General features: G+C 41.3%; 1 protein-coding gene across 1 annotated transcript; it reads left to right on the top strand.

Moving 5' to 3' along the window:
• The first annotated feature begins 140 nt into the window (after positions 1-140).
• LOC306749684 (interferon-induced very large GTPase 1-like) lies at positions 141-9,898 on the top strand. Its single transcript, XM_079233003.1, has 5 exons — positions 141-192; positions 2,810-2,844; positions 3,967-4,072; positions 4,195-4,232; positions 4,331-9,898. The coding sequence occupies exons 4-5, from the start codon at positions 4,206-4,208 to the stop codon at positions 9,200-9,202; spliced, it is 4,899 nt and encodes a 1,632-aa protein (XP_079089129.1). The 5' UTR covers positions 141-192; positions 2,810-2,844; positions 3,967-4,072; positions 4,195-4,205; the 3' UTR covers positions 9,203-9,898.
• Positions 9,899-14,689: the final 4,791 nt, after the last annotated feature.

The following is a 14,689-nucleotide window of genomic DNA, read 5'->3' on the forward strand; positions in this document are numbered from 1 at the left end:
TACTGATTCTTTTTTATATTCATATTCTTAATCTCACTGGTTTCAACCTGGTTAACTCAATTACATTAAATTGTTTGTTTTTTTAGAATGATCCAATGAAGGGTGCTAAACACTCAGACAAGGATGATGACAGCATAAGATTACAGGGAGAGTCTGAAATAAAATCTGTATCATCATCTGCAACCAATGAAGGTAACAATAATGTGTTTTATTGTTACATATATTTTTACAGTAAAATAATAATGAGTATTCAGTGGTGTAAATAAAATATGGAACTAAATGCGTTGACTTTGACCCTTCAACAGGGTCAGGGGAAGTTAGAGATGTCAACAATGAAAGCAGCAGTAACTTGAGTAAGCCGTCCACGGAAGAGAGTCCAACATCTCAGACTAGTTCAACAGTTACCAAAATAAATATTTTCTTTAAATATTGCAATGCATTTATGCAAAATCTGTATAATTATAATTAAGGTAAAACACATATTATGTCTATTTGGTGTGTATTGACCAGTGGTGGGCCGTCAGGGCCTTCTAAGCCTTCTCTGCTGGCCTAAACAGAATCACAAAGTTATAGCTATTTTATAATTTAATTGTTTTTCACAAATACACTACATGCATTATAATTATTTTTCCCTATCAGGTTATTTTCTCATTGTACAGCTCTGTTGCTCAGCCTGCAGTCTTCAGCCATCAGACTGCACCTGGTTTGAAGGAAAAGCTTTCATCCAATCAGATTTCTTCTCTCCAGTGTCTCTAGGCCAGCAAGGCAGTTTAAGCAGGTCTTTGCAGATTAAAGTACACAGAGAGTGGACGTTGTGGTTGATTGTCATGGACTTCAACCAATCAGATCGTTAGTTTGACAAGCTGGGCGGATTCTTTGACGTGCAGGGCCTGCGAGGTGGCGTGGACGTGTGATTGGTCAGTGGCCCAGCGTGACCATTAACATGCGCTGTGATTGGCCAGTGTGTCAACATGGCGGAGCTCAGTGGGAGCTGGAATGGTTCAGGCTGAAGCTAGAGAAGTTGTGACATGTTTATTTTTTAGCGTGTTTTGGCACTCGGTGGAAGATAAGCGGACTTGGTGGTGGATTTGGGGCGTCGACTGCTGCTGTCGAGCGGATATGTTCTGCCCTAGAACGCGTGGAGGTTTCCGGGGCGCGGTTGGGAGGCTCGGCTGTCACTTGCTGGAACTGAAGCACCGTAAACTGTACAACCGCGTTGCTGAACTTGTTGTTAATAAGGATAGGCGATGAACAGTGAACAGCATCAAGTGAGTTGCTTCTTGTGTTTCATCTGCGGTGGCGTTGTGTTGTGTGCTGTTTTTTTAATCATGGATTGTTTTGTCATGTTATAACACAGTGTGGTTCTTGTTGATGCGGGGAAATCCCCGGTGGGCCGACCGGGTCGGGCGAGTCAGAGAGGCGCTGCTTGAGCTCTCCCCGACTCAGAAACATCCGCTGAAAAAAGAAAGAAAAAAACTCCTTCTTCACTACTTCTTTCTTTTTTTTCGAGAATAGGCGCGGGCGGGCTTGGTGCTTATACGGTTAAAACAGCTCCGCGGGTCGGTCCACACCGTGTGACCTCCATGCCCGTAATAGTGCAAAGAAATCGGCCGTATAGCAGAGTGAGCGTCTGCTGTCCACACATGACAGTCTGGATGAACGCGCCGTGTAGTGGGCAGCGCCGTGTTCAATAAAAGTGTCCCGGGAACTCCCGGGACACTTTTTTTCTTCTTCCCCAGTCCGCACCTGATGTGGACACACGTCATTGAAGGCCTTGGTCTAAAACCCACGGCCTGCCACTGGTATTGACCCTGGAGAAGAGAACGCTGTCTCTTTAAGAGAGGAGCGAGGAAGACGTACAGTATGCAGAACAAAACGTGTGCTTGTGTTTAACCTGGAATTTGTTTTAATAAAAGTTGCAAACCGAAGAAGGACGTGTTTGTGGACAGTTCGTTTTGAGGGGGTACAACACTGACATAAGGTCAGCTTCCCCGAACGTCCTTCAATTTCATTGCTAATGCATGGTCATTCTTATAATTTATATAATTATATAATAATAATAATATAATAATATATTCTTTACAAAATGCCATGAGTAAGACCTCACCTGAAGGCCTGATGGTTCATCTGCTGCTTCCTCAACCTGCACTACATCTGCACTGGATTTCTTAGTTTCCTGAATGCATTTCAAAATAATGCAGGTTTGCACTGTGTGGGTAGTTAGCCTACTACTAGCTAACTAACAACGACCTGGGCTTTTTGATAGCTACTTACCCTCTGGGTGAAACAACTTTGTATATCCCTTTTCCTTTTGGGTGGCATTTTCCTATCTACAAAGCACAAAAGGGTCAACAATATGAATGCTGAGACCAAACAAAATACAAATTTGAGGCATTATTATTTCCTGGCGTATTTTAGTAGTGTACCGTGTCAGACTACTGCCAGCTCTCATTCTGCATTTACGATTCACATAGTATTTCTGACTCGCAGTGTCGAGGGCACATTGGAAAACATGGAAATGGATTTTTCACTCTTCTGGGTGACGAACTTAGTATTATACTAGAGTGAAAAATCCATTTCCAAGTTTCTATTCTATTACAGATAATAATAATACAAGTGAGTTTGAAAAATATATTGTGCAAACTTTGGTCGTGACTAGTCCCTATGGACCATATGCAAACCTAGACCCTTGGGTGTGGAGAAGATCCATCATGTGGAATAATGAACAATCATTGAATGGTTAAATGACCCAAAACTATTAGTTTTATGCTTGATTCTGCAATTTGCTTTCTGTTACTTTACCCTGCAGGGGGCGAGCTGGAGGAGAATGCAGCTGAAACAGAGGTAAATGTGAGATGTTTTGGTCTTCAGTAGTCATTGTCATACAGCAGTGTTTACTTATTAATGATATCTATCTTTTCAAGTGAAGTTCTGAGTTATTTACATTTGTAGTTTAGATTTGAACACCTTTACCCCCTGGATGGACAAGTGCATGAGTTGAAATGAGATACGTTTACTTTCTCCTTACCTAAAGCTGCATGCATTAAGTTTATTTAATGTGTTTAGCCTGTTTTTTTTTGGGAGTTGTTCTCTGAATTCGTCTTCTATTGTGTATTTGTGATCTTCGTGTTCATAATCCCAATGGATCTAAGCATCTCTGCATTTTCTAACTTCATCTTCATCATCATCGTCATTGCAGCACACAGGTTTTAGTTGCTTGGTAGTTTTTGACGCAATCCTTATGGTGCGGGTATATCAGACTTCCCTCTCCCCAACAATATTTCCAACTCTTCTTGGGGAACCCCAAGGCGTTCCCAGGTCAGACGAGATATATAGTCCCTCCAGCATGTCTCTAACCCAGAGCCTCTTAACAGTTGGCAGTGCCCGGAAAACATCTAGTGGTTCTCTGGATGCCTCACCCTGTCTCTAAGGTTGACCCCAGCCACCCTACGAGGGAAGCTCATTTCAGCCGCTTGTAATTGGGATCTCATTATTTTGGTCACTTCCAAAAGCTCATGACCATGGGTTAGGGTTGGAACAAAGACGGACTTGTAAATCAACAGCTTTCCCTTCTGGCTCTGTCTACTTGAGCGACCTGCCGGTTATATGGATGGGTTTTCCCCTAAATGTCCATCTCTATAATCTCCTCTAACTCCTCCCACACCTGATATTCCAAGCCCCATGTTAAAGGCCTGGTCACCGACCACACGCCGGCATGCTCCCCTCCCAAGTCTTCCTCAAGATGGGAGCTTACTTTTTGTGGGTGAGGTGCAACAACTCTTTTCTGACCGATAAATGTAGAGACAGTGAATCGCTCTTGGTCTTGCCACTCCATGGGACCACTCTGCCTTGGGAGACCCTACATAGCTACCATGGTCACTGGGGCACGCAATCCCTCCACAACGTTAAGGTAACGATTCACTAGATGGGTGGTTGACTGTTAAATTAAATTATTTGTATTCTTAGTGTGATCCGGTGAAACGACCTGCTGAACATGCAAAGAATGATGACAACATAATAGTGGGAGAAGAATTGGAAATCAATCCTGTACAGTCTGCTGCCACTGAGAAAGGTAACATTTTAATGAATATTACTATGACAAGAAAAGGTCAATATCATAACAAATTTAGAATAAAGTGCATTGCTAGTCTTTAGCTTGATTGTCGTTTGATACAATTAATTATTCTACAACAGGTACCTCTAATATGGATGTGAGTGGAAACATGGATAAGGTAAGAAACTCAAAATGTAGTAGTTTTATCACAATTTACTTTATATCTAAAAGTTATCATTTTCGACATAGAACACATGCTTGTTAACTTATTTACAGAATTCGTTTTCTGAAGAGATCAACAGGAAGAAACAATATCAAAGAGAAATTGAAACACTGCTTGACAGACTTCAGCTTCAAGACAGCAAGCAACAGAAAGACAAGCAGCAACAGAAATTGTCACAAGCAGACTTTCTCAAAGTAGGTCCACCTGTTAAACAGGACCATGACACTTGTGAGAAAGATGTAGCTCATACCTTTCTTCAGAGGTTGATGATGTTAGACTACAGAGCCAGATATATTCCTGTAAGACAAGACAGTCCTGAGGTGAGCCTCTCAAACCCTGTTGAAGAGTCCATCACTGATGATACAGACGATGCTGATGATGATGATAAAGCTCTTTACAGCACCAATGTTGACTCAAAACTCAAGACTCGCATGCATCCAATGGATGTTCAAATGGCAGTATTGCACTGCTCAGACAGCTTTTTGAAGCAGAACATGATTACAAAGCTATCACAATGTCAGTACGCTTTACCTTTGCTTGTTCCTGACCTAGTCACAATGGATATTGACTGTCCTCTGTGGACATTCAGACAAATAAGAAAAACATGGAAGATAACTAAAAGTGAAGATCAATCAAACATTGTCACCATGAAGAGTATGCCCATCTGCAAAGCTGAGACACCCTTGGTGTCATTTCTCCGCCTGGGTTCACCATCTCTGTCTAAATCTCAGCTGATGAACACTTTGATCAACGATCGTCACAACACCTTCTTCCACAGAAACTGCCCAGGTAGCACCAGGTCTCGCCATCTGATGGATGGTGTGGCAGAGATTGCCTGGTACTGCCCTGCTGGAAAACCCAATGACGCCTTCACTGACTGCATGGCCTTCTGTAATCTTCATGGTGATGCGCAGTCAATTGTAAAACAGCGTGACATACTGACTGACAAATCTTCAGTCAATGTTGTTCTTGTACCAACTCTGCAACAAGGTGACAAAAGCACTGCAGTGATCTCAGCCCTTTACAAGTCTCCAAAACCTCTCATTATTCTCATTGCTGAGAACGATGGTGATACTTTCCAGATGAAAAAGGGAAAATACAAAATGGGGCTAAAAAACAAAAGCCACTCTGATGTATCTGAAGAACTGAAAAAAATCATTGGAAAGATTTTGTCTGGACCACATTCATCCTTCCAGCTTGAATCCATGGCTGAAGTTCCTGGAGTCAAAGTGGATGAAGACGACGACGTCTGTCAAAAAGGAAAATCTGCTGCATTGAAAATTGTGGACTTGCTTCAGGAGATGGACGTTTCAAAGATCAAAGATGCATATCTTCCTTGTCAAGGCAAACTGTGGCATGAATGGTGCAAAACCAACAAAGAATTGTATCACCTCAAAGGAAACATTGAGAATGAAAAATGTCAAAAGGAAAAGAAACTGAAGCAAATACGACAAGAACAATGCAAAGTTTCCTGTAGTGAACCGATGAAGTTGTTCATTGAAAGCCTCTCATCTTTGTCAACAACAGAAAAAGAGTATTTTCTGAAATGGACTCAGATCTTCTTAGATGCCCTCTCCACAGACGATCTTTATTCAAATCTCCAAACCTATGATGAAAAGTGGACTGAGCTCTTGGACTTGAAGAAGGAGAAGAAGCATGACAAGACTGCTCTGCTAAAAAGAAAGCAAACTGAGCTTGATGAAACATCAACAAAAGTACAGTCAGCAACTTTTGGCTTGGAGCACATCTTCAGAGAGATGGAACAGATCTATGAAGCTCATGCAGCTCTGCAGAACCAAACAAAGAGCGGACAGACTGACTGGTCTAAATACCCTGAGCTTGCTGCAGAGCTGATGATATCAGGACAACCAATGGAGCTGATGGATGGTGATGCAGGTCATGTACCTTTAACATGGATCTCTGGTCTTTTAGATGAAGTCATCAATAAACTGGGTGACAAGAGAGTTTTTGTTTTGTCAGTGTTAGGCGTACAAAGCAGTGGAAAATCAACAATGCTGAATGCCATGTTTGGGTTGCAGTTTGCAGTGAGTGCTGGCAGGTGCACCAAGGGTGCCTTCATGCAGCTGGTCGAAGTGTCAGAGGAGATCAAGAAAGACTTTCGGTTTGACTACGTGCTCGTGGTGGACACTGAAGGACTGCGTGCTCTTGAGTTGGAAGGTAAAGCCACTCTCCAACACGACAATGAACTGGCAACATTTGTTGTTGGTCTGGGAGACATGACACTGATCAACATCTTTGGAGAGAATCCGGCTGAGATGCAAGATGTTCTGCAGATTGTTGTTCAGGCTTTCATGAGGATGAAGAAAATTAAACTTTCTCCAAGTTGTGTGTTTGTTCACCAGAATGTTACAGATATTGCTGCAACAGAGAAAAACATGGATGGGAAGCGACGACTGCAAGAAAAACTGGACCAGATGGCCCAACTAGCAGCCAAAGAGGAGGACTTTGATGCAGAGTGCTTCAGTGACGTCATTGCATTTGATGTGCAGAAAGATGTGAAATACTTTGCCCAGCTTTGGGAGGGAAGTCCACCTATGGCTCCTCCTAATCCAGGTTATAGTGAAAGTGTCCAACAGCTGAAGACCATCATCCTCTCAAAAGCTTCACAGTCAGCTGGGATTACTCTCTCGGGGTTCAAAACCAAAATTCAGGACCTGTGGAATGCTCTGATGAACGAACAATTTGTTTTCAGTTTCAAAAACACACTTGAAGTTGCAGTGTACAGAAAACTTGAGGTCAAGTATTGGAACTGGACCTGGAGCCTGAGGAGCAACATGGAGACCATTGAGAACGGGCTTCATTCCAAAATTGAAAAAGGAAGACTTGACAAGGTCGAGCTCAGTTATCTTCATCAAGAATCAAATAAAACCTATGAGGAAATCCAACAAGCAATGGCAACATACTTTGATGATGACAGAGACAGAGAAATGCTGGTTCAGTGGCGAGACCGGTTTGGAAAAAAAATACAGGAGTTTCATGATGAACAAGTGAAAGGAGTTCAAAGAAAACTGGATGGAGTGATCCAGCAGAAACGTGCTTGTAAAAAGCTTGATGCTAAGAAGACAGAGTTTGAGAACAAGCTGCTACAAGAGAGCAAAGAACTCGCTCATCAATTAAAGGACAAGACTAAAGATGAAAAGGAACTTGAAAAGCAGTTCAACTCTGTTTGGAGTGGCTTGGTTGGAGAACTAATCTCAGATACAAAACCTATTGAGGACATCAACTATGAAGAAGATCAGTCAACAGTCCTCCAGGAGCTTGGTTTTGAATATTCTCTCATCCATGAATCCAAAAAGAATGGCAGATACAAAAATATGACAGAGTTTGGTGATTATGCTCATTATGTATCTCTGAGCAAGCATCACGATCTATCAGATGCAAGCAAACAATCTCAAGATGATAACAGAGAAAACACAAAAGGGCAGAAAAGAAGTTTATGGTCAACTATGTGGGGGTATGTTCCAAGTGGATTTAGATTCAAGTCAAAACAACAAAAGAAACCACCTACATCAAATAGTAATCTATCATATAACGAACAGCAACTGATCAGATCCCTCATTGACGATGTTGAAGAACAGTCCCTTGAGTCAATCATGAGCAAACCTGTAGCTACAAGAGGCCACAGTCCAACTTACTTGCAAGAAGTGATCAACAATGTGAAACAAAAGGTGTCAGAATTTGAATCACAGAGGAAATATGCTCTAAAGAAGGAGTTCACAGTTGATCTCTTACTGTATGTATTTCACAGAGCAGAGAGATGGCTTTCAGAGTCCCACAAGAAATTCAAAGGGAACAATGATGCACACTCCTATGTAGAAAGCAAGAAAGCGCATTATTACAACATTTTCAAAAGCTTCTGCAAGGGAAGCTCATCTGCTGTTGTGCTTGGAGAACTGATCTGTGACAAGCTGAAGAGTTCCACTGTTGAGGCCGTCTGTAACAGGAGTGTCATCGATCTCGCTGGAGTGATGAAGAACAATTTCCCAGCATTCAATGGGAACAGGTCGAACTTGGAGACACATATGTTGAAGTCACTCGCAGAGAAAGAGGACTTTAATGACTTCATCACCTACATCCGACACCCAAGGAAGCAAGCAGAGACATACATAAAAGAAGAAGTACAGAAATACATCTTCACAGAACAAAGAGGGGAAGCACTGAAAATAATCAATAGAAATGTTAAAGAAGTCAACAAAGATGTGAACCAAGCTTTATTTGATGCAACGGAGAAAGTGCAAAGAAAAAAAGGAGGCCCAGAAAGGTGGGTGGAGGAATTTTCCAGTTTGCTAAAAGATGATCTATCATTCGATACCGTTTGTTGTCAAAACTTCAGTGACATCAAAAATATTGACTTTCTTAAAGAAGAGATACAGAAAGGTTTTGAGTCTGTCATACAGGAAGTGAGCAGCCTCTCACTGGATAAGATCAAGGAATTCAGGATGAAGCCTGAGGAAATCCTCATCGATCAACTGTGTAACTGCTGCTGGGTAAAGTGTCCGTTCTGTGCAGCTGTTTGCACCAACACCATAAATGATCACGACGAGGACCACAGCGTGCCTTTTCATCGATCTAATGCAGTAAATGGTTGGCACAGAAAAAACACAGTGGAACTTGCTATTGAGTTCTGCACAACATTTGTTGCAAGTAGTATAAGTTTCTACCCAACTCACGATTCAGAAGTGAGCATTCCCTATAAAAAGTACCGTACTGCTGGCTCACCTTATGCTAACTGGGCAATTACCCCTGATGGGTCTCAGCTGGTATACTGGAAATGGTTTGTGAGTCAATTTGAGAAGGAACTGGAAAAACACTATACATTAGAATTCCAGGGCAGTGGTGAAATTCCCAGCGAGTGGAAAACATACTCCAAGGAACAAGCTATTAAAAGTTTGGATAATCAGTGAGAGTCAATAAAACCACAGCCCTTGTGAAAATCATGAAACTTGTTTTCACATGATTATTCATTAATCAGACTCCTATGAAACAACATTCAGTGACGTTTGATTATTTTACCATTGACAGGGGAAGTTATAGTAATAAATTTGGACAGATCAATTAATTATTTCAAATCGTTCTGTTAAGATGCTCATGTGCTTGTAGCTGCCAAAACATAATGAAGATTATACAGAGAAGTATAACCTCAGAGGGACTGTTGTGAATCTGTAAAAGTATCAGGTTTTCTGTTTGCCATGACAACCTCAAAAATAATATGAATGAAGGAGGCTTTACGGTTCGGAAGTATTGAAACTGTTAAATTTTTGTATTGTTATCTACCAATCTTTTATTATATCCACACAAGTGAGTGTTGTTATTTTTCATTCAATCTGTGAGTAAGCCAATATAACCACGACACTGCTGACAATCATAATACTTGTTTTCACATAATTATTAATTATTCATTAATCAGTATTTGAAGTGTTAAGTTGTGTTATGTCTATCAACATTCAACTAATCTGTTATTTTATCCACACATGTATGAGTTGAATTGTTTTCATTGAGAAACCTACTGTATCCTACCTGTTCTGATATACAAGAGTGATGTAAACAGATGTAAACAACAACGTAGTGTAAATCTGTTGAATTCAACCTGTCACGTTAAAATAAAATAGCTTTTTCATATCTACTGAAAGACCAGGTTTCCTAGTGTTTCTGATCATTTTACACTTTAAGTCTACCAAAGACTACAGAGCATGTATGTCTTGTACTGTAGTGTTTGTATGCTTCAACTCCAGCCACAGTCATGGCCACAGACATTATATTTATGAGTTGTCTGTCCGATGTGTCCTTTCTAGAGAGGGCTTTTCACTTTTTTACTTTTAAGTGGCAGCTTGAATTTGGGTGACACAAATGTTTTCTACACACTTGGAAAGGAAGGGTGAGCAGAGGGGTATTCACTTGGTTACAATCTGCAATCGCACCACTAGATGCCACTAACTCCAACACACTAGTCCTTTAAGACCTTTGCCCAACTATGACAGGTCCTTAGAGCAGGTTGGTTAAAGGTGAGGTTCTTCCCCTTCACCTTCCTTCACCTTGTTTACTCAGTACTCAAAAACAAAGGTTCTCTAACAATGATTATATGTAGTAAACATAATTATATTACGATATCTGATTCAGTCTCACTTTATTTTTTTAAAACAAACACCTTTCCATTACGGGGAAAACTAGACTCTTCACATCTGGGGGTAACTTTTTAAATGGTGACTAGATTAAAGAGGTGTCTGTAAAGAACTGAAACCTTTCCTCTGAACATTAGAGACAATTATTACTTTCAGCTGTTCAGCTCCTATAAAAAACATGAGTGCAGTTTCATGTCAGAGCAACGTACAGCAGTCTGTGTGGCAGTAAACATGGTCAGGAACATTAAATTAGGCACAAATGTGGTTTTCTTTCAAAAGGCGGGTCCACAGAAAACAAAGGTCAGGAAACAGTGTTTTAGATTACTAAGTAATTTAATGTACCAAGGGAGAAATACCAGTGCTTTAGACTACAGCCCACACACCCTATAGTAACTAAATGTAACAAAGGGAAACTACTGATGCTTCAGCCGACATAATAGGCTTTATAATCATCAGCTCAGATGACTCCCTCTGCACATACGGTGAGATATCCATAATCACATCCTGCATGGGGCAGGGTTTATGGAAAGTCATATCCATGTCAAATGACAAAATGTCTGTCAATTTCCAAACTGTCTCACTTCCATAGTATGCTAACCCTGTAGAAGAAATTTTGCCCGAATTTTTTTATTTTGACATTGCTGCTCAAAGAAAACACACTGAATTGATTCAGCTTTCAGCAGCATGTTTTTCCTGTTGAACAGAAAGGGCATCACATGTTAATTTAGTTTTGAGTAAAGGTATATGGACACAATGTCTCATTTGACAGCATACAAAGCCTGTGTTGTATCATAACGAGCCTATAGCTAAGACTGACTCTCAAGATCTTCGATGTTTTCTAATTTTTATTTCTGTCATAATTTACAAGCAAAGTGTTAACACTAACTTTGCATGAGACAACACTCCTTTGAAACAGCTGAAGACTGGATATAGCAATGATTAGTATTAACAGGAGGGAGATGGAACATAATAAATGTGCAAGTTTGGTCCAGTTGTTCCTCAATTTGACTTTGGAGCTGACTTGGTCCAAACAGGACTATAAATGTCTGTGAACACACCAACAGAGAGAGTGAGGTTTCCCTCCTTTCAACATCGCTCCCACATTCCTTCAAGACAACGAGCAAACATGTGGCCTTCTTCTGAGGCTGAGTTATATCTGCCAACCAATCAAAGCTTATCAGGCAGCAGTGTGCAGAGCCTGGACTGGAAAGCCCCCCTTCCATCTCCAGATTAGTTACCCAATTCATATGGAATTTGCCCAAACTGAGTGATGTGGAGCTGGTGTGGAGAGTGTAATGGAAGATTGTCCTTGTTGATCTGTTAATACAGTTCATGCAGCCACCGGATCCTTCAGTAGATCCAGACAGATCCCGGTCCAGCTGAACTCCTTTCTGCTCCAGTTTGTGCAAGTATAATCCTGACTTCACCAAGTATAATCCTGAGTAGGGCTTTGCGAACGGAGGTAACGAGGGGAGCCCTGAGCCCAGTGTGTGGAGTGTGGGCTAATGCCAGCTAACGCTAGCCTCGCTAACACTAGATTCGCTAACGCTAGCCTCGCTAACGCTAGCCTCGCTAACGCTAGCCTCGCTAACGCTAGCCTCGCTAGCTAACGCAGCACTGACGGCTTCAAAGCTAAAACTGTTTCTTAAATTAACTCTACGTCACTGTCTCTTAGCTCTTAGCTTTTAGTTTCTTTCAACTTGTCTTGTTCTGTGTTTTCTGTCTATAACTATGTGTGTTTTATGCTGCTGCCTGTCCTGGCCAGGTCTCCCTCGAAAAAGAGATTTTTAATCTCAATGGGACTTCCTGGTTAAATAAAGGTTAAATAAAATTAAAAATAAACGGCATCTAGAAACCAAACATCCAACGCTCATGGGAAAGCCGGTGGGATTTTTTAAGCGAAAGGACGATGTACTACAGATACAGAAAAGGTCTCTTGTGTCACTGACTGACAACTCCAAATGTGCTGTGAAAGCCAGCTGTCACAGATATGAAGAGCAACTTCTGGTTCTGCAAACATGAAGACTGCTGAAGCATATCATTGACAGATTATAAAGCTATATTTTTATTTGCATTTATGTTATTTACAGTTTATTTAATTAGAAAATTATTATTTTGAATTGTGTGCACACTTGTCTGCACACTAATAGTTGCCCAATAACTGCACACACAGATATTCTCCAAAGAAAGTAAAAAGCTCACATTTACTGTCTTAAATATTGAAGTGTGAGGTGTATTAACATTGTGGATTAACCGAGAGCACTGTAGTTGTTCAATAATACAATTCATCCTCAAAAAAATATTTTTTTCTCAGTTTTTTTTAAGTCACCCTTGTTTTTGTAGAAAAATCAAATTATTAGTTATTTTTGTGTAAATTCGCCTGACTTGAGCCTTTAAATTAGTTATTGTATTAGCTTGATTTGTTCCATGACTTGTTGTCTGTGCAGGTTTACATACACTTGATCAATGAATGTCTTTGTGATGATCACATTGCATCATGTCATTTATTTGACAAGGTTGTTGCTTGTTTAACTGTAGGTACATTTGATTTAGTTATTGAATACAAATCAAACCAAGAGTGCGATCAATTACTTAATAAACCAATACAGTGGACAATTTGTGGACTTCAGCTATGCCTTTAATACCATCATCCAGTCCCTGCTGCAGGACAAGCTCTCCCAGCTGCACGTGCCTGACTCCACCTGCAGGTGGATCACAGACTTCCTGTCTGACAGGAAGCAGCATGTGAGGCTGGGGAAACACGTCTCAGGCTCTCGGACCTTCAGCACCGGTTCCCCCCAAGGCTGCGTTCTTTCCCCTCTGCTCTTCTCACTGTACACCAACAGCTGCACCTCCAGTCACCAATCCGTCAAGCTCTTGAAATTTGCGAATGACACCACCCTCATTGGACTCATCTCTGGTGGGGACGAGTCCGCCTACAGGTGGGAGACTGACCACCTGGTGGCCTGGTGCAGCCAAAACAACTTGAGCTCAACACTCTGAAGACAGTGGAGATGGTTGTGGACTTCAGAAAGAATGCAGCCCCATCCGCCCCTCTCACCCTGCGCTGTGGATTCCTTCCACTTCCTGGGCTCCATCCTAACCCAGGACCTCAAGTGGGAGCTGAACATCAGCTCCATCACAAAGAAGGCCCAGCAGAGGATGTTCTTCATGAGGCAGCTGAAGAAATTCAACCTGCCAAATAAAATGATGGTCCAATTCTACACTGCCATCCTCTGCTCCTCCATCACCGTCTGGCACACTGCAACCACTGCCAAGCACAAGGGCAGGCTGCAGCGCATCATCCACTCTGCTGAGAGGGTGATTGGCTGCAATCTGCCGTCCCTCCAGGACTTGTTCGCTTCCAGGACTCTGAAGCGAGCTAGAAAGATTGTAGCTGACCCCTCTCACCCTGGTCACAAACTGTTTGAGTCCCTTCCCTCTGGCAGGAAGCTGAGATCCATCAGGACCAAGATCTCACGCCACACTAGGCCCCGAGGCCCTTTGTACTTGAAAAGTTGGGCCTCGAGGTCAAAAAGGTTAAGAACCCCTGTTGTAGACCACAGCACAACTCTCGACCGGGTCAACTCAAACAGGGAAACAACAAATTGGAATTGGAAATCGAGTTTAAAGTTTCACTGACGTTTGGAAATAATATTGTCGATATTAAAATATCAGCTTGATGTGAAAATTAAATGTTCAGTAGGTGGAAGCATTAGACTGACACGTCTGATTTTAAGTTAGCGACAAACTGAAGTTAAACCTCCAGTCAGTGAGTATCGTAAGACAAACAACTTCTAACAAAGGAACTGAGTCATCTAAAATTATAAAATTTTACAATGTCTGTAAAGTTGAGTAGTTTTGATGACTAAACCTAAAGTTTGTTTGTAGAATAAACCTAAAGTTCACCCTCTCACCTGTTAAGCTGCTGTGATGTTCACTGCAGGAAGACTTGTAAAAACTCCACTGAGCCTTTGGCAGCTTTAAACAACATCAGCAAAGAGAAATTTAAAGTTATGTAATTTCACACAATGTCACTTTGTAACTGCAACAAACAGAAACAACTCGTGGTTGTAAAAAGCAACGAGTGATTAAAACACTCTGCTTATTTCTCTGTGACAAAGATGTTTTAGTGAGGAAAGTTTAAAGGACAGCAACTTTGTGGTGTTTCAGAAGGAAAACTGACTCAGTTATACTCTTATATTAGTTTCATATTTTATACATCAGCTTTCTATGGAACCCTGGAGACTTATACTTTTCTGTTTGTTTATT

This window comes from Taurulus bubalis, assembly GCF_910589615.1.
Source record: "Taurulus bubalis genome assembly, chromosome: 17".
NCBI classification, from domain to species: domain Eukaryota; kingdom Metazoa; phylum Chordata; class Actinopteri; order Perciformes; family Cottidae; genus Taurulus; species Taurulus bubalis.

Coding starts and splice junctions, on each gene's coding strand:
- LOC306749684 (XM_079233003.1), top strand. CDS start 4,206: ATGGATGTGAGTGGAAACATGGATAAG. Junction 4,233..4,330: donor TGAGTGGAAACATGGATAAG/GTAAGAAACTCA, acceptor ACTTATTTACAG/AATTCGTTTTCTGAAGAGAT.